The sequence below is a fragment of the Calidris pugnax genome, unplaced genomic scaffold (assembly GCF_001431845.1).
Source record: "Calidris pugnax isolate Ruff unplaced genomic scaffold, ASM143184v1 scaffold127, whole genome shotgun sequence".
NCBI classification, from domain to species: Eukaryota; Metazoa; Chordata; class Aves; order Charadriiformes; family Scolopacidae; genus Calidris; species Calidris pugnax.
The window spans coordinates 422,262-446,055 of NW_015090883.1; the positions used below are offsets into that span (position 1 = coordinate 422,262).

The 23,794-nt window shown below is 46.8% G+C and overlaps 1 protein-coding gene across 1 annotated transcript in view; it reads right to left on the reverse strand.

Annotated features, from left to right (window-relative positions):
• Positions 1–1,472: 1,472 nt before the first annotated feature.
• Positions 1,473–23,794, reverse strand: part of ATG14 (autophagy related 14) — a 22,627-nt gene continuing 305 nt past the window's right edge. The window contains exons 2-10 of the mRNA XM_014947004.1: positions 17,902–17,964; positions 17,724–17,766; positions 17,239–17,320; positions 10,950–11,187; positions 10,304–10,533; positions 9,743–9,860; positions 6,854–6,944; positions 6,655–6,740; positions 1,473–2,111 (exon numbers count right to left, since the gene is read on the reverse strand). Of these exons, the coding sequence (XP_014802490.1) occupies positions 1,805–2,111; positions 6,655–6,740; positions 6,854–6,944; positions 9,743–9,860; positions 10,304–10,533; positions 10,950–11,187; positions 17,239–17,320; positions 17,724–17,766; positions 17,902–17,964 (1,258 nt within the window). The 3' untranslated portion in view covers positions 1,473–1,804. The remainder of the gene's footprint in view (positions 2,112–6,654; positions 6,741–6,853; positions 6,945–9,742; positions 9,861–10,303; positions 10,534–10,949; positions 11,188–17,238; positions 17,321–17,723; positions 17,767–17,901; positions 17,965–23,794) is intronic.

The following is a 23,794-nucleotide window of genomic DNA, read 5'->3' on the forward strand; positions in this document are numbered from 1 at the left end:
AGGAGAAGGAAGGGGAGGAAAAAGGAGAAAAGGGAGGAGGAAGAAGGAGAAAAGGGAGGAAGGAGGAGGAGGAAAGGGAGGAAGAAGGAGAAAAGGAGAAGGGCAGGAAGAAGAAGAAAAGGGAGGAATAAGGAAAAGGAAGGGGAGGAAGAAGGAGAAGGAAGGGGAGGAAGAAGGAGGAGAAAAGGGAGGAAGAAGGAGAAAAGGGAGGAAAGAGGAGAAGAAAAGGGAGGAAGGAGAAGAAAAGGGAGGAAGAAGGAGAAGGAAGGGGAGGAAGAAGGAGGAGAAAAGGGAGGAAGAAGAAGAAGGAAGGGGAGGAAGAAGGAGGAGAAAAGGGAGGAAGAAGAAGAAAAGGGAGGGGAGGAAGAAGAAGGAGAAGAAAAGGGAGGGGAGGAAGAAGGAGAAGGAAGGGGAGGAAGAAGGAGAAGGAAAGGGAAGAAGGAGGAGAAGGAAGGGGAAGAAGAAGGAGAAAAGGGAGGAAGAAGAAGCAGCAGCAAAGGGAGGAAGAAGAAGAAGCAAAGGGAGGAAGAAGGAGAAAAGGGAGGAAGAAGAAGAAGGAAGGGGAGGAAGCACATGTTTTAACAAACCCATCCCTCTGCATCACACCTCCAGGAGTTTTTAGGAGCCAGCCAGCGGCGCCGGGAGCAGCTCTGCAGCGAAACCCAACCAACTCCTGGTCATTCAGTCAACAAGACAAAAAAAACCCAAAAAAACAAGGGAGCAGCTCTGCAGCAAAACCCAACCAACTCCTGGTCATTCAGTCAACAAGACAAAAAAAACCCCCGAAACCACCCAAAAAAACCCCAAACCCCACCAGAAACGTCAAACAGAAGAGGGTTTTAAATGGACGTAGCACGGAGACGGCGTGATTTCCTTAAAACGAGCTTGAAATGAGGGTTTGTTGGGGTTTTTTTCCTAAAAAAAGTGGGAAGGTGGGGAGGGATGGGAATTATTGCAACAACGCAATCCCGGTGGCGGCGTCGAAGTTGGGAGAAAAGTCCCAAGTGTGTGATTCTTTGGTGTATGAATATCAAGAGGAAAGAGCCCAGCACGATGTGAAAACTTCACCCCCCCACGGCGTGAAACCAGCCCCTTCTCCAACGGCAAATCCGGGTGAAGATTCCCCCCCGACAGCTCAAAAGGAGAGCGGGGTTGAATTCCCGGCCGCGCCCCCATCCTTTTTTTTTGTATTAAAAATATGGCAACGGAGATTAGAAAAACATGTTAAAAACGCATCGTTTCTGTGTCTCTGAATGAAAAAAAAATTTAGAAATATGCATTTTTGCCTTCCGCAAGACGGGTTTAAAACGCGCACAAACGAAAACCCTGGAAAGGAGAGTTAAGAAAACGGGAACTGCATTCGCGCCGCTGCCCCACGGAGCCGCCTCCTCTCTGTCCTCATCCCGACCCAAATACTCCAAAAAAATTGGTTTTTTTCCTTCGGAAAAGCAGGAGCTGGAGGCCACCAGGTCCCCTCCTCATCCTGACCCAAATACTCCAAAAAAATTGTTTTTTTTCCTTCGGAAAAGCGGGAGCTGGAGGCCACCGGGTCCTTCTCCTTCCATGCCCAACGCTGAGGACGGAACCGAGACGCCGAGGATCCCTCCGAAGCGTGGAGCTCGCTCATTTACAACCCGGTACCGTCAGAGTCAGCTTGGGGAAATAAAAAGGGTTTTTCTGGTTTACAAAAAAAACCCCAAAGTTTGACCTTTCCTTTGTTCCAGGCACTACTTAACCGAATATGGAAGGGTTTACTACGGCGTGGATGGGGAGGGATTCCTTCTGCAAACCCTGGGGTTGCTGGTTAGCGATGCCCGGTGTAGGCTTTGAGCCAGGAGGTGACGGAGGCGGCGGCGGAGGAGATCATGCCGCCGGCGCTGCTGCTGGCGATGGGCTGAGACACCTGGGTGCTCTGGCTCTGCAGCATCTCCACCTGCTGAGAGGGGATATCGCAGAACCTGGGGCTCGGCAGGTTCTCCCAGTCCGTCCCCAGGTCGGTCTCTTCGTCGCTGACGTGCTCGTCCCCGCTCTCGTCCGTTTCGCCGGCAGCGCTGGGATCCACAAACTCCATGGAGTCCTCCAGGTCAGCGCTGATTTCGAAGGGCCCAGACCTAGAAGGCAGAGGCAGTGCCACCATCAGCCCGGCGCGAGTCCTCGGTGGGTCAAAGCGTTCTGCTCTGGCTTGGGTAGGGTGGAGAAGTTCAAACACCTCTGGGTTTATCAGCTGGTGGAGAAACCCACTGGTTACGGAGGTGTAACTCCACCGTGAGAGCAGCCCTGAAGAGAAGGACTTGGGGGTGTTGGTGGATGAGAAGGTCACCATGACCTGGCAATGTGTGCTCACAGGCCAGAAAGCCCCCCCCAAATCCTGGGTGCATCCCCAGCAGCGTTGCCAGCAGGGAGAGGGGGGGATTCTGCCCCTCTGCTCCGCTCTGGGGAAGACACCCCCCCAGTGCTGCCTCCAGCTCTGGGGCCACCAACAGCAGAAGGACATGGAGCTGTTGGAGCGGGGCCAGAGGAGGCCATGGAGATGCTGGGAGGGCTGGAGCCCCTCTGCTGGGAGGACAGGCTGAGAGAGTTGGGGGGGTTCAGCCTGGAGAAGAGAAGGCTCTGGGGAGACCTTGGAGCCCCTTCCAGTCCCTCAAGGGGCTCCAGGAGAGATGGGGAGGGACTCTGGATCAGGGAGGGGAGCCACAATTTAAGGGGGAACAGTTTTAAACTGAAAGAGGGGAGACTGAGGTGAGATCTCAGGAGGAACTTCTTTCCTGTGAGGGTGGTGAGAGCCTGGCCCAGGCTGCCCAGAGAAGCTGTGGCTGCCCGATCCCTGGAGGGGTTCAAGGCCAGGTTGGAGGGGGCTTGGAGCAACCTGGTCTGGTGGGAGGTGTCCCTGCCCAGGGCAGGGGGGGTGGAATTAGATGATCTTTACGGTCCCTTCCATCTCTAACCATTCTGTGATTCTATGACAAGAGAGAAACGCAAACAGTTGGCCAAGGACGCGTAGCTGGGTTCCAGTCCATGGAGCAGGAAGGGCAGCAGAGCTGCTCTGCCTTGGCAGGTGGTGGAACACACACACACACACAAAAAAAACCCCTACTGTTGATAATAACTCACAGCTCCACTGGTGGGAATCACAGCCTGATGTGGAACAGCTTTTATTTTTACTACTGGCCCTGGCCAGACCAAGACACCGCAGCTCAGCCAGCGAGGAGAAGGGTGTTGTTTATGACTTACAGAGCAGGGTTGGCACAACTCTCATGGAGGCTGCGCTGTCATCCAGCGAGACCTGGGCAGGCTGGAGAGTTGGGCAGAGAGAAACCTACTGAAGTTCAACAAGGGCACATGTAGGGTCCTGCACCTGGGGAGGAATAACCCCCTGCACCAGGACAGCTGGAGAGCAGCTCTGTAGAAAAAGACCTGGGAGTCCTGGTGGACAACAGGATGCCCATGAGCCAGCAATGGGCCCTTGTGGCCAAGAAGGCCAATGGCATCCTGGGGGGCATCAGGAAGAGTGTGACCAGCAGGTGGAGGGAGGTCATCCTGTCCCTCTGCTCTGCCCTGGGGAGGCCACATCTGGAGCACTGGGACCAGTTCTGGGCTCCCCAGTTCCAGAAGGACAGGGAACTGCTGGAGAGGGGACAGCAGAGGGCTACAAAGATGATGAGGGGCCTGGAGCATTTCTCTGGTGAGACTGAGGGATTTGGGTAAAAGACTGGGAAATAGTCTGGAGAAGAGAAGACCGAGGAGGGATCTGATCAACACCTATAAATACTGAAAGGGTGGGTGTCAGGAGGATGGGGCCAGTCTTTTTTCAGTGATGTCCAGTGATAGGACAAGGGGATATGGGCACAAACTTCAATGTAAGAAGTTCCATCTGAACATGAGGAGGAATTTCTTCACTTTGAGGATGGCAGAGCCCTGGAAGAGGCTGTCCAGGGAGGTGGTGGAGTCTCCTTCTCTGGAGACATTCAAACCCCCTCCTGGACACATTCCTGTGCAACCTGCTCTGGATGACCCTGCTCTGCCAGGGGGTTGGAGGAGATGATCTCTGGAGGTCCCTTCCAACTCCTGCCACTCAGCCATTCTGTGACTTCCCAGAGCAGCACTTCACCCTGAGAAACATCTCAAGATCTTTTTTTTACTATGGGGCTGGTCAAACACTGGAACAGGTTGCCCAGAGAGACTGTGGAGTCTCCATCACTGGAGATATTCAAGAGTCAACTTGCTCTAGTTGGCTCCGCTCTGAGTGGGGCGATGGGGTGGATCTCCAGAGGTCCCAGCCAAACCCACCTGCACTGTGCCTCCAAGTTCCTTGCTGCCACTGCCTGGTGGGAGAAGCCACTGTATCCCACCCCATCCCACCGCCTGAATCATCTTTCCTGAGCCAAAACAGGCAGATCCAGTGGCCTGTGACCCACGGCCAGAGAGCGAGAGGTTTTCATGGGTTCCTCACAGCAAGCTGAGTCCCTGCCAAAGCTCATTCCACAGCACAAAGCTCCTCAGGGAAACGGGAGCAAGAATTTAACAGGGGTAAGAGTGTTTCTCCAGCTTTAGTGGGAGAAGGAGCCCCAAGCAGCGGGTTTGGCATGGAAAATTTTAATCCGGGCAATTAAAGCTTGGTAAAATGATAGGTATCTGAAAACAGCAGCTCATAGAGGAGACTATCGATATCTAAAGGAAAATAAAGAATGCTGGTTGCTGCAAACTCTGCAGGCAGCTGGGAAATGAAAGGTAAACACTCCTCTTTCATAATCCAGAAAGGAATGGGAGCGCTGCCTTCTGGCAAAGCATTTTGCTTAACAAGGCAACATAAGAGGAGAGTCATCAGGTTTGAGGCCAGAAGGGACCATTAGATCATCTCCAGTGACCTCCTCTGGAACAAAGGCCATTACGTTCCACCCGTTCCCCCTGTCCCCAGCCCAGTAACTTCTGCCTGATGAAAGCATCCATTCCAGAAACTCATCCAGCCCTGACAGGACAACGTTAAGGAAACACAGAATCCCCACCTTCATTCTTGGGGGTAATTAAACTCCGTGGTAAGCACATGTGCCTCATTTCAACCCAGCTCAGACTCTTGGCTTCCAATGGTGTCTCCAAAGCCATTCAGCAGCCTGTATTTTCTCCCCCCAAAGTCGTGGAAATCAAGTCATCTCCCAATCCCATCGCTACTGAGCCAAGATAGTTTTATAAAGACTAAACTGTTCCCCTCACTGGTTGGTATTTTCTCCAGCTCTTCCCTGTAACCTCTTCTTTTACTGCATGGACCTGACTGATGCGTGTGGAGCTCTGTAACATCAACCCAGAGAAGCCAGACCCATCTCTCTGCTCAGAACTTCTACATCACATCGTGGGGGATCCTTCAGGCTTTACTTTTTTTGTCCACTGTGGCCCTTGGATCTTTTACAGCAGCTGCTTTCCAGGGCACAGTTCTTCATTCTCTGGCTATTTCCTGCCCTCTCCTTGTTTTCAGACAAGCACATCATTTTTCCCAGGTTGAGCTATGTTACAAAGATCTGCCTCCCCATCAGTAGGGACATACCCAACGACCATGAGTGAAGTGATCAGAGCATTCAGTTCCTCTACGGGGCACTGCATGTTTTTAAATAAAACTAGATCCGTACACGAGGACAGAGTCAAAAAAATAGATTTCAGAAGGTTACTGTGTTTAAGGGGGAATAAAGCCCCAGTGAGATTAAACAAATATTTGCAGACTGTCTCAGGCACAAGGGACTTGTGACTGGATTATCCCAACGGGAAATCAATATTGGCAGCTTTCTTATATTTAAGTTGTAAAGAAAAAAAAAAAAAAGGGAGATTATTAAACTGGGGCTGATGTTCTTCTCGTCACGTACTATGTTAACAGAAAAGTTGTCTTTAGTCTTGATTTACATAGAAATGAATATTATTTGAAGTGTTGACTTTAGTCTAGAGCATTCATTGACTGGAAGTATTTTCATAGAATCATAGAATTGTCTAGGTTGGAAGGGACCTTTAAGAACATCTAGTCCACCCATCAACCTAACTCTGATTAAAAAAACCAAAAAAAACCCCCACATTACTAACCTGTGTCTCTAAGCACTATGTCAACCCATCTTTTAAATATCTCCAGGGATGGTGCCTCAACCACTTCCCTGGGCAGCCCATTCCAAGGCTTAATAACTCATTCAGCGTCAAAATTTTTCCTAACATCCAATCTAAACCCCCCCTGGTGCAACTTGAGGCCATTTCCTCTTGCCCAAAGCTTTTTGGGAAAGCTTTACCTAGTATTTGTTTTAGGGTTTACTTTGCTGGATGCTCTTGGTATTTACATGTTGACAAGATGTGGATTGGGTCATGTCTGGAGAGCAGTGCTGCTGTCCCCTGGAGGGAAGGAGCTCCTGCTTTGGGGCGTAGGGGAAATGAGTCTCTAATCAGCTACAAAGCCTCCAGCTGAGGCTGCCACCCAGCACACAGACATCTCCCAAATCTAATTTCCTCCTCAGGACCCCCCTTTTTCTGTCCTCTCCCATCTCCTCCTCGTAACTCCCCTGATCTCTGATGCGCCCAGGACTGATCTATAGGTAGAGCAGAAAGAATTTCCCTTAGAGGTTAACAAGGCAAAGGCATAACTTCAAAGGGGATTCAGTCACAGGTGAGTCGAGATGCTGCTTTTCTTACCTGCCCAAGTTCTCAGTGTCTGGGCTGACCAGGTACATAAGGTTCCTGAGCGTATGCAGTGGGTGCAACAGATCTAAATTTACATGCTACCATGGGGAAGGTAAGAAAAAGACACGATCAGTTACTGGAGGCAACCTGCAGGCACAGTTGATATTTTTAAAAGCTGTTTAAAGAATCCAAACGTGCATTGTCCCCCTACCTGAGAGAAGCAAAGGTGAAGGATGTTGGCATTCAGCTTCTTCACTGCCCGCGTGAACCTGTGTCTGCTGAGATTCTCTCCGCAGAACTCACTGTTGAAAAACACACACATATATATATATATATATATTTATCTCTCTATACATAAAGCAAAATGCTGAGAAAATACACCTACTGGAGACATCAGCATTCTGTGCCCTGGCTTCCCAACAAATCCCAGAGTAAACATCCTCACAGTGAGTTGAAACCCTGCAGCCAGTTTTTGAGCACTCAGAAGATTCATTTTTCACCTTGCAAGACTGTTGGCATTTCATCACCGAGCACCCCTCACCCCGGTCTCACCGGTTTCTGCAGGAGAGGTGATGTAAACCCTACAAAACTTGAAGATACACCACAGCCAAGCAGTTTCAGCTCTCCTTTTAAACCTCGACTCGTTTCCTGCTCCCAGCCTTTTCCCTCTGGGAAGACTGTGCAGCCAAATAATAGTATCAAAAAAAACCTGCAGAGACCCCGCACAACTTTTGAGCCCTCACTTTGCTATTTTAAACACATAAAAGAATCTCAGCAGCATAGCTGAGAACCCTGGAAGACTAACCAGGTCTACAGCTTCCTCAGTACTTCTGTAGGGATCCTATCTCTCCACAAAGACATTAAAAACCTAATATCAGGGTTTTTCATCACAAATGGGCTTCATGCAATACACTCCCAGATGTCTGGCAGCTGGGTACAGAATCACAGAATGATATGGGGTTGGAAGGGAGCTCTGGAAATCATCTCCTCCAACCCTCTGCCAGATCAGGTCCACTCAGAGCAGGTTGCACAGGAACGTGTCCAGGTAGGGTTTGAATGTCTCCAGAGAAGGAGACTCCACCACCTCTCTGGGCAGCCTCTTCCAGGGCTCTGCCACCCTCAAAGTGAAGAAGTTCCTCCTCATGTTTAGGTGGAACTTCTTACACTGAAGTTTGTGCCCATATCCCCTTGTCCTATCACTGGGCATCATTTAAGAAAGACCAGCCCCATCCTCTTGACACCCTCCCCTTAAGTATTTGTAAGCATTGATCAGATCCCCTCTCGGTCTTCTCTAGACTAAAAAGACCCAAGTCCCTCAGCCTTTCCTCATCAGAGAGATGCTTCAGGCCCCTCATCATCTTTGCAGTCCTCTGCTGTACCCTCTCCAGCAGTTCCCTGTCCTTCTTCAACTGGGGAGCCCAGAACTGGTCCCAGTGCTCCAGATGGGGCCTCCCCAGGGCAGAGCAGAGGGACAGGATGACCTCCCTCCACCTGCTGGTCACCCTCCTCCTGATGCCCCCCAGGATGCCATTGGCCTTCTTGGCCACAAGGGCCCATTGCTGGCTCACGGGCATCCTGTTGTCCACCAGGACTTCTAGGTCTTTCTCCTCAGAGCTGCTCTCCAGCAGGTCAGCCCCCAACAATCCCCATTGGTGTTTTACCCTAAAAAGAATTCCATTGCTGTCATGCCGTAGGATAAGGCCTTGTTCCACAGCCCTTTTCCAGCTATTCAGGATGACTAAGAGCTGCTGGATTGGGCTAGGATTTTTGCAAAGCACAGTAGGGTCTCCTAAAATGAAAAGTGCTCTTCATGCGTTGTCACATTTCATTTCTGATGTCAGGATGCGATCCTATCTCTCCACAAAGACATTAAAAACCTAATATCAGGGTTTTTCATCACAAATGGGCTTCATGCAATACACTCCCAGATGTCTGGCAGCTGGGTACAGAATCACAGAATGATATGGGGTTGGAAGGGAGCTCTGGAAATCATCTCCTCCAACCCTCTGCCAGATCAGGTCCACTCAGAGCAGGTTGCACAGGAACATGTCCAGGTAGGGTTTGAATGTCTCCAGAGAAGGAGACTCCACCACCTCTCTGGGCAGCCTCTTCCAGGGCTCTGCCACCCTCAAAGTGAAGAAGTTCCTCCTCATGTTTAGGTGGAACTTCTTACACTGAAGTTTGTGCCCATATCCCCTTGTCCTATCACTGGGCATCATTTAAGAAAGACCAGCCCCATCCTCTTGACACCCTCCCCTTAAGTATTTGTAAGCATTGATCAGATCCCCTCTCGGTCTTCTCTAGACTAAAAAGACCCAAGTCCCTCAGCCTTTCCTCATCAGAGAGATGCTTCAGGCCCCTCATCATCTTTGCAGTCCTCTGCTGTACCCTCTCCAGCAGTTCCCTGTCCTTCTTCAACTGGGGAGCCCAGAACTGGTCCCAGTGCTCCAGATGGGGCCTCCCCAGGGCAGAGCAGAGGGACAGGATGACCTCCCTCCACCTGCTGGTCACCCTCCTCCTGATGCCCCCCAGGATGCCATTGGCCTTCTTGGCCACAAGGGCCCATTGCTGGCTCACGGGCATCCTGTTGTCCACCAGGACTTCTAGGTCTTTCTCCTCAGAGCTGCTCTCCAGCAGGTCAGCCCCCAACAATCCCCATTGGTGTTTTACCCTAAAAAGAATTCCATTGCTGTCATGCCGTAGGATAAGGCCTTGTTCCACAGCCCTTTTCCAGCTATTCAGGATGACTAAGAGCTGCTGGATTGGGCTAGGATTTTTGCAAAGCACAGTAGGGTCTCCTAAAATGAAAAGTGCTCTTCATGCGTTGTCACATTTCATTTCTGATGTCAGGATGCGGAAGGCATCAATTAGAAAGCTGCTATTTTCAACTAGGATGGTCCCTCTGCGCTCCCAGGAGGTAAAAAGGGAAGGAGGGATTATTAACCGTGGTCTAAAAATCCTACCAGCCTTCCTGCCGCAATTAAACAGCCCAAAAATCCACGAGCCACCTACCCTTGCCATAAAAGCCCATCCAAACCAAACCAAATGAAGATCAGACAAAAGTAGTCACCGATTCCCCTCCTGGGAGGCATTTACTTGCCTGTTGCAGAGCTTCTTGGGCAGATTTACATCAAGTATGAGGGAGAGAGTGTTAACGAGCTGAGTTGCATAGCACAATGCAGCACTGATGGTATAAGCAGGGTTATTATGTTCCATATCTGAAAGAAAGAAAGAAAAACATCGTGAGAGTCTCACTGGAAAAGGAAGCCTCAGTGGGTGTGTGAACGCGTTAACTGAAGTCTACTCTGGCAAATGTCATTTCTAAGTACTGAGAACAGCCCGAAGCCAGCAATCATTTACAGTGAAATCTGTCAGAAGTTGATAGAAAATAGTAATTCCTGGAATTCCTGTTAAAAACGACGGCATGTGAACCATGTCAAAACTGTGAATAATTAACTTCACCTCCCCATTACATCCTGCTGTGTCCCAGGAGAGCGTTTCCTGCAGGAGAGGATTTCAGCAGACTAATCCCTGTACTGGTTATTTATTCCCCACTCAGGTTTGTCTGGCTGAGAACAAAAGGACTGGGCTGAGGCTCCTCGGTGCCTCCTGTTGGCTTCTGGAGCACCCCGGGTGGCCCTAATCAGACCTTGCTCCTTACCTGGTCCTTGAGTAGTCTTCTTCTCTTCCACCCAATTGTAATAGGCTGAATAGTCTCCGTTATTAGGAAGGGTTATCCAAGGCCCTGTGATACTGATGCTGGTGTCCCCGTTGTGATCATCACACACCCATCTCCCGGAGAGATAGGTGGTTCTCCTGGCTTCCGCGAGCTTGCTCACAGTGCTAGAGGTCATGGCGTTGTCACTCTCAGAAGACACGTCTGCAGGATCTCTGGAGAACCCAAAGAGGAACAGAGTGTTTCTACAGAAGTTTTAAAAATATAACCAGCAACGCGCTTGGCGGGCACTTAGCCAGATTTCACAGAGAACAAAACACTTGTAGAAACACTCCTGCAAAACTTCTTAGTCCCCAAACTGCTTCCCTTTGTTCTGGGATTTTTTAATTATCTATTTTAAGAAAGTTTAACATTGGAGACATACCTCAGATCTCTCAGTAGGGAGGTGCTAGCACCTCCAGGTTCTACTCTGGAACTTCTACCTTTGGGCCAGATGCTTTGCCTTTGGGAAACATCTCCTTCTCCCCACAAATGCTACGGGAACCGGAGCATCTAACTTAAGACTGAGCCGACTCACTTCAGGGTGGCTAAAGCTCAGCAAAATGAACCCAAAAAGATAAACCTTCTGTACCTCATGCTTGTCTTTACTTCTTCAATGGGAAATATGACTGAAGTTAGCTCCAGGATATGCGAGCGCCGAAGGTTTGCCAGATGCTCATACTGGGTTTTCAGGTCGTAGGTTTTTTTCTCCACCAGCTCTCCCAGCTTGCGGTTGTGCTTCTGGATCTTCTCCTTCTTCTCCTGATGCCGCTGAGCCCTGCGATAATGCTTCTGGTTCTCCTCTTTGATTCTCAGGAGCCCCTCTGCATCTGCGAAAGCAGCGGCAGATGTTAGCCCTGGAAAAGGAGCTGTGAGGTACTTGTAGCAAGCTGGAGAAAAGCTGTATTAATATTTATAGAAAACAAGAGCTATGGCAGCTTAAAACAGAACCTCCTGCTTCGCTATTAACGTTTTCCAGCTGCTAAGTGGTACAACTTTTTAATCTTTTTCGAAGATCTCCAAAGAGACTGAAATTGGGATTAATCTTTCTCTATCTTTTACCCAGCTATTTTTGGATTTGGAGCAGAAAAGCCAAGATTTCTCAGCTTAATTAAACTTCTGAGGTAATCGTCGTGACAGGAATAGCCTGCCTGTACACGCTTGCGTGGCGCTGGCCAAAAAGACACGCATTGCTCACAGCCAAAAATCAAGATAGCATCTTCCTCCACCACTTGTGGCACCACCGCTCCCATCAGTGTGTCCTATTTGGGCTTCGTGCTCCCACAGGTGCTCTCCAAGAGCTCGGATCCCAAGGGAGCAGACTTCTTGGTACCACTGGGGAGCACTGAATGTCTCCTCTCCCAGTCACAAAATGAGATAATGTCCTGATGTGCTGAAGTGCTGCCACTGCCTGGATTTACCCCACGTGTCAGGCACATCACTGAGGCTCGGAAAAATGTCCTTCAAAAGCATCTGTTGATTCTCCTAGAAAATAACTGACTGCAGTAATGGTTCCACAAACATACACTGCTAGAGGGAAAGAGTTACCCACCTTTCAAAAGCACAAGAAAATATTTCTTATCACTCTCCAAATACATGTCTAAAGCTCTTAATGTACTCTAGTTCTGTTAGGAATCCCAGGCTGGCAGGGGTGGGAAGGGACCTCTGGAAATCATCTCCTCCAACCCCCGGCCAGAGCAGGGTCACCCAGAGCAGTTTGCACAGGAACATATCCAGGTAGGTTTGGAGTATCTCCAGAGAAGGAGACTCCAACAACTCTCTGGGCAGCCTCTTCCAGGGCTCTGGCACCCTCAAAGGGAAGAAGTTTTTCCTCATGTTGAGATGGAATTTCCCGTGTTCCAGTTTGTGCCTGTTGCCCCTTGTCCTGTCACCGGGCACCTCTGAGGACAGTCTGGCCCCATCCTCTTGCCACCTGCCCTTTAGATATGGATCAGCATTGATGAGGTCCCCTCTCAGCCTTCTCTTCTCCAGGCTGAACAGCCCCAGGTCTCTCAGCCTTTCCTTACTTAAGGCCCCTGATCATCTTTGTAGCCTCCACTAGACTCTGTCCAGTAGTTCCCTGTCCTTCCTGAACTGGGGAGTCCAGAACTGGACCCACCACTGCAGATGTGACCTCCCCAGGGTAAAGCAGAGGGGGAGGATGACCTCCCTCAACCTGATGGCCATGCTCTTTTAATGCACCCCAGGAGACCATTGGCCTTCTTGGCCATAAGGGCACATTGCTGGCTCTTGTCCACCAGGACACCAGCTCTTCTTCACTGAAACCAAGAAAACTTCTAAGCAGCCACAGCTACCTCAAAGGACACATTCAGACTGTTGGTCTTCCCAACAGGGGAGCACAAAAATTAAAGGCTACATCCAAAGAACAGGGCCTGAGACAGATTCCCACCCATGGGGCTATGCCCAGTTGCGTTGCAGAGCTGGAACCACACAGACCTCTGGCCAGTCCGTGGTCTGACAGGGTGGGAGCCCACGATTTCCCCTCCCCAAGTGCCCCTGCTCCTGCAGACACAGAGTGAGCTTTCTCTGAACATCAGGAATTATTCCCAGTCATTTAACTGTTGCGATCCGTAATGTGTTGGGTAGGAAAGAAGATCTGATACGTGGGAGAGGCAAGTGAAAGAAGGTGAGAATAGTTTCCCTGTGCAGACAAGAACTAATAATCCTCGGGTTTATAAAATAAGTGACCTCCTGTGAGAGGAACTGTAGAAAAATTGACTTTTCTCTGAGTGATACCAGGAATTCAGTCTCCTTTCAGTATTCCCGTAACTTCAACAGAAAATCAATTAATGCTTGCATTCATGTTCCCAAACTCTCCCTTTGCATAAAGAATAAGAGAGAGAGGAGGAGTAAATTGTCCATCTGTTCAATTTTCACATTCATATTGTACTTGAAAGGCTCCTTTTCCACGGAGTGAACTCCCTTTTCTGCGGGGCCAGCAGCAATTACCAGAGAGGAGGGGAGAACGCTGCACACACCTTTCCTCTTTAGCAAGTCCTGGTGCAGAAACAACTGTCCTTTTTCTTTTTTTTTTTTTTTTTTTCTGCTTTATGACCCAGTTTATGAGGCGATTAAAACATTTCAGGACACCGCTATGTCCCACACATCTATGTTGCCTGATAAATGCAAGCACAGGCACAACAGAGCTGCACCAGATATTTGCAAGATTTTCTCCTTGAACTGTTCTCCATAAACAGAGAATATGGCAAACACACATATTTCAAAACCTTATTTTAAGAAGCGCCAGTTATTGAGGTATCCAGTCAATGGCAAAAGCAGGAGCCCAATGTTCTAGAGATTGTTCTTATTTTAGAAAACTAAACGACGCCATATCCAAGAGAAGAGAAACAACCTATTAGCATTTTTTAACGTGGTCCAAGAGCGAACCAAGTTGAGCTCCTGATCCATTGGCAAGAGTTCATTTTGGGTCTATCTGCAAGTTGGTTGGGCAACAGTTAGGTCAGCTCATGGGTTCAATCTAATCATGTTCACTGTGAATCAGAGAAGCTGCAAAAGCTGCAGATAATACGATTCACAGAAGTGTGGAAAAGTGGAGGAACTCCCTCCCCTCCCCAGTTGGTCCTAACATTTTGCCACCTTCAGAGCTGCGTGTTGAGAAAAGGTGGCTAATTCCTCAAAGTCACACTGACTTCCTCTTCTCCCTTCTTCACAGGCTAAAGAGGAGTAGTTATTATCTCCTTCATAATCATCTTCTACTGCAAAGCTGCTTTTCTTCACCTTCCTCTTCTCTAAACCAAACTAAAGGTTCTTAGCCATTCCTTGTGTTTTATTCCTAATATTCTCTCCCAGACTTTCTCTATTTGATTTGTATCTTTCTCAAATTGAACAAATTGGTCTTCAGACTTCCACTGAGGCAACACCAGTGCCAGGCACAGCAGGATAATTGCTTCCATCTTAAATATAAAATGCTTATATTAGTATAACCTTTCTGGAGCAGCATTAGATTGGTAATTTTTATTTAATTTGCAATTTCCCTGATCCTTTTCTATCAAATCTCACCACCAACCCCCACTCTGGGTTTATATGTCTCTCTTTCCTACACAGCATGTACTCAGCTTTGTCCTTTTCCAATGATATTGTGAATTTATCTGCATGATTTTGAATCTGACCCTGTTCTCCACAGCATCCACTTTGGCTTCCTCCATTACACCTTCTATTCTACCACGCAACCTATTATGGAAAATATTGAACAAAACTGGGCCAGGAACCGGTTCCTGCTGAGCTCCACCTGTCTCACCTCCTCAGTTTGACCAGTAATCACCATTCTTTGATTGCAGCCTTTCTATTTAGCCTTTTGTGTCAATCTTACAGGGGTTATACCCAGAGCAAATGTCTTTGCTTGCTTGTGAGCCAGCCTGGGGTAGTGCCCAATGGCAAGGAACGTTGCACCTTCTCCTTCATCCTCCACTTGACCCTCAGGAGAAGAAGTTGATTTGATATGGCCTGTTCTTAACAAAGTGATGCCTGTTTTTAATTTCCTACCTACAAAGTGGTCAGGGGTTTATGATAGGATGACCGTGTCATCAGTTCTTCCTCCACCCTTCGAAAAAAGATGCTGTTTCCACCCTGTTTCCTTGGACATTCTCCTCCCCTCATGTATTCCCAAGTGCTCCATAAACTAATTCAGCTTGTCCCTTAAGTTCCACAAGGTGAATCTCATATGGCCTTGCTGACATAATCACAATAACATCTAGCTGGCTGTTTTCTTTCCTGAGCCTGCAGTCCTCTCATGATGCAAAATTTAATCTGGCTAATCACATTTTCTTTGTGAGAAGATGAAGCAAAGGGGGCGGCTGAATCCTTCGGACTTCTCTGCGCTGTGATTTGCTTGCTTTCCCGTTAACTGACAGGCTTGCCTACTCCTTTATCTTCTTATTATTATACATTTCTTATTGTTACTATCCATCCTCCTTATTAATTGAAAATCACTTTGCATCTCAGCCTTTTTGATGTTATCACAAGCTTGTGCTGTTCCTTTATAACTGTGCTGAGGTGTGTGACTCTGCTTCCACTCCCCATATGGCTCCTCTTGAATTTCAAGTCACAAAAACGTTCCTGATTCAATCAATAGGCTCCCGAATACGCTTCCTCTCTGGGTTTATATGTCTCTCTTTCCTACACAGCATGTACTCAGCTTTGTCCTTTTCCAATGATATTGTCAATTTATCTGCATGATTTTGAATTTGACCCTGTTCTCCACAGCATCCACTTTGGCTTCCTCCATTACACCTTCTATTCTACCACGCAACCTATTATGGAAAATATTGAACAAAACTGGGCCAGGAACCGGTTCCTGCTGAGCTCCACCTGTCTCACCTCCTCAGTTTGACCAGTAATCACCATTCTTTGATTGCAGCCTTTCTATTTAGCCTTTTGTGTCAATCTTACAGGGGTTATACCCAGAGCAAATGTCTTTGCTTGCTTGTGAGCCAGCCTGGGGTAGTGCCCAATGGCAAGGAACGTTGCACCTTCTCCTTCATCCTCCACTTGACCCTCAGGAGAAGAAGTTGATTTGATATGGCCTGTTCTTAACAGACCACTTGAACCCCAGGAGAAGTTGATTTGATATGGCCTGTTCTTAACAAAGTGATGCCTGTTTTTAATTTCCCACCTACAAAGTGGTCAGGGGTTTATGACAGGATGACCGTGTCACCAGTTCTTCCTCCACCCTCCGAAAAAAGATGCTGTTTCCACCCTGTTTCCTTGGACATTCTCCTCCCCTCATGTATTCCCAAGTGCTCCATAAACTAATTCAGCTTGTCCCTTAAGTTCCACAAGGTGAATCTCATATGGCCTTGCTGACATAATCACAATAACATCTAGCTGGCTGTTTTCTTTCCTGAGCCTGCAGTCCTCTCATGATGCAAAATTTAATCTGGCTAATCACATTTTCTTTGTGAGAAGATGAAGCAAAGGGGGCGGCTGAATCCTTCGGACTTCTCTGCGCTGTGATTTGCTTGCTTTCCTGTTAACTGACAGGCTTGCCTACTCCTTTATCTTCTTATTATTATACATTTCTTATTGTTACTATCCATCCTCCTTATTAATTGAAAATCACTTTGCATCTCAGCCTTTTTGATGTTATCACAAGCTTGTGCTGTTCCTTTATAACTGTGTCTTTTTGATGTTATCACCACAAGCTTGTGCTGTTCCTTTATAACTGTGCTGAGGTGTGTGACTCTGCTTCCACTCCCCGTATGGCTCCTCTTGAATTTCAAGTCACAAAAACATTCCCGATTCAATCAATAGGCTCCTGAATATGCTTTCTATCTCTCCTTTGCACGTAGGTTGTAAGCAGTGCTGCATATTCTCTTCTGAAAAATGACCCTACAAATCCATGTAAAATATTTAATGAGGTTAAAAACTGAAGCCGCCGAACGGCATCGACCCACCAGCCTGTGTCGTATCCCAGTGACTCTTGCTCAAGTAGGATTTTTAGGATTTCTAGACAGGTGTGGGTTAAAATCCATCAGTTACATGAAAATCGTAACAGCTGCAGAGCTGTTTGCTCCTCTTTATCAAGAGGAAGTGATGAGAAACACTACACTGAATTAAGCCATCTCTAGGGACAAAGCCAGAGTCAGAGGCTGCTGAGCATTTACTTTTAAAGCTGCTGCAAAATGATCTCCATCCAGCTGAATAATGCCTACTGTTTGCTAATTAAAACCCGAGCATAAAAAGGCTAAAATCCACTCACCGATTTGCCTTCCGGTTGATTTAAGAAGCGACGGTTTGGAAATTCACCATTTTAATAAAACTAACACTCAAATTCACATCAATTGATTTTTCACTCTAAGGCACAGAGCTTTCCACATCACAAAAGCACAAGCGTTACTCACGTCTTGTCATTTCATCATTTTCTTTGCAAATGGTCTGTTTCAGCTGTTCAATCCTCATCTTGCAAGACATTATTTTCCATCTCTGAAAAAAAAAAAAAGAACATTCAGCAACTCTAGGGCACAGACGACTTCAAACACAGACTAACCATTAACAACAAAGCCAGCAGCTTTAGCGCAAGAGCAGCAGGATATTCCTAATTGGATCGGACAGGCAAATAAATATTTCATATACTGTTTTGTGCACAAACAAACCGAATGCTTAGTATAAGGCCAATCTGTATAGTCAGTTATTGAACAAATATCTAGTAAGAAATGAAAAATATTGATGGTTTGGAGCGCTCTGCTTGCGGAGCCAATTTTGGTTTTGCTTACAAGAGGCTTTTTGGGGAAGCAAGACAACGCCCTCAAGGTAAATTGTAAATTTAAACTAGGAGATCTAGGAATTCAGAGAGTTTAAAAACTGTGGGACGCTTTGAACAACTCACCAGCTGATCAGTTATCTCTTTCCCTTCCATGGCCTTCAAAACACTAGAGGAAAAAACACGATTGAAAGTTTTATGACTATCTGGACTGCATCTGTCTCCAGCAACAGCACGTTAGAGAGACTGTTTTGTTTTTCTGAGAGTTCTTATAGTTTATTTTCATTTAATAACGACAACTTACTGTTTTTGGAATTCCCTCTGTTTGGTTTTAAGATGCATCAGCCTTTCTTTCTTGTCTGAAAACCTGGAAGAGATTAAATGGGTTTATTGATACTTTGCACAATATGGCACCATAAGTTGTCTGAAACGATAACAAGACTGAAGCTTGTGGGATTCTATAAAGCTCGACTATCTGTCCTAATCTTTGGAAGTAATGGCTAAAGGTATAAAACTCTTGCAGAATTCTAGAGCGTCCTTCTCACAGGAATTGCAACAGAACCTCTAAGCTGAGGAAACATCAGCTCGTTGTATTATTGAACTCGTAAGCAAATTGCTTGCTATTTCTAGAAGATTTATAGCTCAGCGATATCAATACTTTGTGTATTCAGAAAAACATACAGTACTCTAAAAACCTTTAGTCACTGGAGAAATTAACAGTAATCACAGAATGATATGGGGTTGGAAGGGGCCTCTGGAGATCATCTAGTCCAACCCCCCTGCCAAAACAGGTCCACCCAGAGCAGGTCCCACAGGAACGTGTCCAGGCAGGGTTTGAATGTCTCCAGAGAAGGAGATTCCACCACCTCTCTGGGCAGCCTCTTCCAGGGCTCTGCCACCCTCAAAGTGAAGAAGTTCCTCCTCATGTTTAGGTGGAACTTCTTACATTCAAGTTTGTGCCCATAACCTTTTGTCCTGTCCCACTGACAAAAGACTGGCCCCATCCTCCTGACACCCACCCTTTAAGTATTTATAGGCATTGATCAGATCCCCCCTCGGTCTTCTCTTCTCCAGACTAAAAAGATCTAAGTCCCTCAGCCTTTCCTCGTAAGACAGACATTCTAGTCCCCTCATCATCTTTGTCTCCGATACCACAGTGAGCCTGAACTGCATTATTTCCCACTCTGAGCCCACTCTGACAGTGGGAAATGCACGATTTCACACACCCTCTGTCTCTGATACCACGGTGAGCCTGAACTGCATTATTTCCCACACCAAGCCCAAACTGACAGTGGGAAATGCACGATTTCACACACTACACACTTTCTCCCTTCTAAGATGGAAGTGTCTCCCACTTGACTCATTAATGTGTCCAAATAGGAGGGTGCTCTCTCAAGACTTTTACGTGACATCCAAATCTTTCTTGTGTTAGCAATGGCAATAAGTCACATTGTCTTCTCCTTATTTCTACGTGGCACTTGTAGCCATCTCAAGTCCATGACCCAATCGTCTGCTCGAGTTCAGCTTCACCAGATGCCTGAGGTATGGAACTATAAACAGCTGAGCAGAAGGGGATTTTTTTAGGCTTCATCATCCTGTGTTTTCACCTCTGGAATATGCAGCAGCCACGCTGTGCTCCCCTCCGTGTGGTATTGAGAAATACATTCAAAGAAAATAGCATATGAGCGATGCATATTGAGGAATTACAGTGAAGCGTGAAGTGACAAAGCTAAGAGTAAGAGCAAACAGCAAGAGAGACAGCTAAGAGATATAGATGGCATAAAAAATAGCAAATATGCTTTGCCTTCTGCCAGGGTATGGCTTTCCAGCTTTCCTTTGTGCTTCCCATCTTACAGCACCATCCAGATCCACGCCTTGGGTTAAGTCCACGTATGGGAAAACAATTCATTAATTTCCCTCTGGAACATGTAGAACGGCCAATTTCAGCCTAACAAAGCTCTAACACTTCACGTACAACCCATCAAGTCCTTTATTTCAGAGATATCTAAGCTTTATTTAGAAAGAATCATACAGCAAGTCTCGACAGGATGGCATCTTGGGCCTCTCTGTGCAACTCTGTGGGTTTGATTTCAGGTATAACTTTAAAATGCTTCATTTTTTTTCCTTGAAGTGCTGAGATCTGAAAGCTTGCAAATCTCGACAGGATGGCATCTTGGGCCTCTCTGCTCAACTCTGTGGGTTTGATTTCAGGTATAACTTTAAAATGCTTCATTTTTTTTCCTTGAAGTGCTGAGATCTGAAAGCTTGGTGGCTACTTTTGGGTGCAGAAAGTGTGTCATCACCCTTCCAGATGACATTAGAATCAGAGAAGGGTTTGGGTTGGAAGGGACCTTGAAGATCATGCAGTTCCAACCCCCCCGCCATGGGCATGGACACCTCCCACCAGACCAGGTTGCTCCAAGCCCCGTCCAGCCTTAGCATTAAAATAACAACAAAACTACTGGCTGCTGCTGCCTTTGTAGTCAACCAAAAAAAAAAAAAAAAAAATTGTTTTCCTTCCAAAACAAACCAAAACCAAAGGTAGGTGCTTAGTATAAAAGCCAGAGGCCACGCGTGAGCCGGAGGAATGTGGTGCAACTGGAGCCCGGCTGCTCAACCCGGCGTCTTCCTCCTTCCTCCCTGTCCTCATCCCACCAGTCATCATGGAAATGACAAAAGTGCACTGTACCGGCCTCCTGCTCTCCGCAGGGTAATGGACACCTACTGTACCCCCGACCTTTGGTTGCAACCAAAAATAACTTGGCCCAGAAACGCAGCGCTCAGCAGTCAGTCGCACGGGGAACGAGCGCACTGCCGTAATTTGGCAATTCTTGTTTTCCGAGCTGGATTAATGGGCACGGAGTCTGACTAAAGGCAATTACCCAAATGACGTCCATCACATCAGCGAAAAGTTGAATGATCTGTCAAGAATCCGGGGCTAAATTAAGTTCTTAGCGGGGAGGGAAAGATAGAAATATTTGTGAAAGCCTGCAAAAATTACAGCTCACCACGCACTTCAGCAACTGTGTCAAACAGCTCCGCCAAACTTCTTCAGCAGGTTTCTCCTGAGCAAACATTTCCATTTCTTTATATAGCCCTAATTTTAATTGCATCGCATGGGGTATATCATTTTTCTCCATGCATCTACAGCCTTTCGATTTGGCAAAGAAACAAAACTTTGGATGAAGCATTATAGGAACTCCCATAAAATGTAAACTGAGAGAAGGAGAGGACTCGACATCTCAAGCTATCCATTAAATGTTTCTTTTTCCTCAAATCTTATCGTATTAAGCTGAGATTTTCTATGGCTTATTTCCACACGTTCATAATTAGAGAGAAGCAATCAAAAAAGGGGAATTCCTAATCTACAGGAACTTTATGTTGCAGGAGTTGAGGACAGCAATAGGCGCATCCATTAGTCTATGGATTCACCACAATAAAACTCCATTACTGCAAAAAGCCACTATTCTTAATCATAACCCCCAGTTTAGAGAAGTCAGACGGGCTTAGACATCACAATTATATCGTCTTTGGCTTTTGCCATCTGCAGACATCTAAAGCAAAGCAAATTCAGTGTGCTCACAAAATACACTCTGAGAATTTATGCATATGACAGGCTGGAGTAAAGTCCCAGGAGCAAGAAGAGTCTCTGAGCTGAAACCAGCATGGAGATGCCAGCTGAGCTTTTTGAATATACAACAGGTTACTAATGAAAAGAAGAACGTCAGTGATTATTTTACTGGAAGACTTCCGGACTACTCATCCTTAATTGTAGCTGTACTTCAATAATTAATCTTAACAGCTCCTCAATCTCTCCCCCGCACAGATACAGGGTGTGATTTTTGCCAGACAGATGAACAACTGCAATCTCACTGTAGCTTTTATAAAAATTAGCACACAAACCAGTCCAGTGAAAAGAAATCTGAAATCATTCTTACTGTTAGAGTGTGAAATCACTTATCCTTCTTATAAGGAAAAATCACAAGAAAATTCTAAAAATAAAACATCACTGGGTACAAGGGGTAACGCTTGCTTTTAATTTTAACAAGAGAAAACCCAACATTTTTCCCCAATTTGTAACACTTCACAAAGACAAATGGGAGGCCCGAGTGACCCCATAACACTTCCACATTCTGAATTTCTCACACCGTGCTGAGAACCCAGTCACACAAGAAAAGCCCTTGCCCTGACCCTGGCGGCCCCCTCCAGCACCGGCCATAAGGTCGATCTAAAATTAACCCAGGTACTACTAGAAGGCATAAAATAAACAAATAAATAACGGTGACAGTAAACACAGCCTGAAATGCAGCCAGCGGGCTGCACCTGTCCCTGCATGACTCTGTTGGGGTGCGTGGTCCCTGCGCCTCACGTCACGAGAAATTCATAGAAACCCTCTCACTGCTTACAAAGAAAACCCGCCTCTGACACCACGGGCTCTTCCTCATTTGACATCAGCCATTCCAAGTCTTAATTAGGGAATGCAGATGAAATATTGCATAAATAATTCCATGATCTTAAAAAAAACATAAATGAGAAACCCATGCTTTAAGGGACTTTGTCCCTACATTGAGCGCTCCCATCAAGAACGCTTGTTATTCACGTTGTCTTATTCACACACGTCATGTTATTGCTTTAATTCATTAATATGAAGTTGCTGTTTGCAATTAATTGCACCACCACTTGGGAAAGCTGTGAGCAGCAGGAGAAACAAAGCCTGGGGGAATCGAGCACACAGGGAGGTCCCAGCAGAGCAGCAATCCCCACTGACGGAATCATGATGTCCAGGTGGGGGAGAGGGGGAAAGAGGAAAAAAAAAATAAATAGAAAAAATAAAGACTAATTCTTGTAGTTCAGAAACCCAGTGTAAATATATAGATTTCCTACCCACAGATGAACGGGACAGTTTAAGCATCATGCAGTGAAAACTGTCAGACAGAAAAGCTTATCTTTCTTATATCTTCTCACGTGAGGCGAGTGTTTGGTTTTTTTTCCAACAAGCTGTTGCCTCTGGTACTTTGGCTCAGACTGCTCTGTTATGGTTTTGTTTTTGTGACAGGTAGAGGAATTTAAACTTTGGTTAATGGAGAACGACGGTGGTTCCATGATAACAAAGGCTACAATTGAATTTCTGTAATTAAGCCTGATGTTTGGCCAAAATCTCAAGGCTACAAAAGGGACAGGAAAAAAAAAATCCTTGGTTTATGTTCCAAACTCCAAATCTAACTTTTTCACAGAAGCTGCAGACAACCCTGAGCAGTCTCACGCCAACACAAGTTTTCCATCGATTTTAGAAAGACAAAATACAGCTTGTGGTTCTACGACACAGTTTCTCATGTCGAAAAAGCACGAAAACTCATCTGGTGACAGACCAATGTCTTAATTTTGGGAGCTGATTCACACCAGTTAATGGAGGAAAGCCACCGCCATCCCCTTGGCTGTTCCGGCGTTTGGCAGAAGGATGGGAAGAGCCGTTGGGGCAAGGACCAGACCGTGCCACGGGCCGCTCGCCACCTTCCCAAAATAGTGCAAGAAATCACTCCCAACAGCTGCTAACGAAGCCACAAACGAAGGAGCAAGAACACGGGTGGCAGCCAGAAACCAGAGCTGCTCTGGAGAGGGTGAACTTTTGAAGAACCTGGGATGGACATGCCGTGAACAACACCTATGGAGGGGCCATCTGCATCTGAGTCATGTAACGAGGATATTTGCTAATTGATGTAGCACGTCCCAAAGAGCCAGAGCTTCGCACCGAGGAGCAGGAAGGTGCTTGATTAACTCAAGAGGAGGTTTGGTTTTTTTTCATAATTCTGAAAGGGGGCCCCACCATGAGGATTATTTATACAGAGAAGAAAATTAAAAAAAAAAAAAAGGTGGTATTTCCTCGTACACCCTCCTGATTTTGTTTAATGACTTAGAAAACGACTGGTTTAACGTGCTTTGCTGAAAATAAACGTTAATTTACAAATATCCTACCGCTGGGGTCTTTCTGCCCTGAACTGTCTGGACCTTCTGTCGGCTATGGGGACAGGGGCACGACAGGCTGATCTCTGCACCTGACTAAGCGAAAGTCGGGGCGATATATTATTAATTATTGTCAGTATTAGGCGACAAACCTTCCCCCCCCACCTCGGCCCTGAGGGGAGCGGGGGAGGGGCGGCCCAACGGCCGCAGCGCGAGGCGGGGCGACCCCCCCCCCC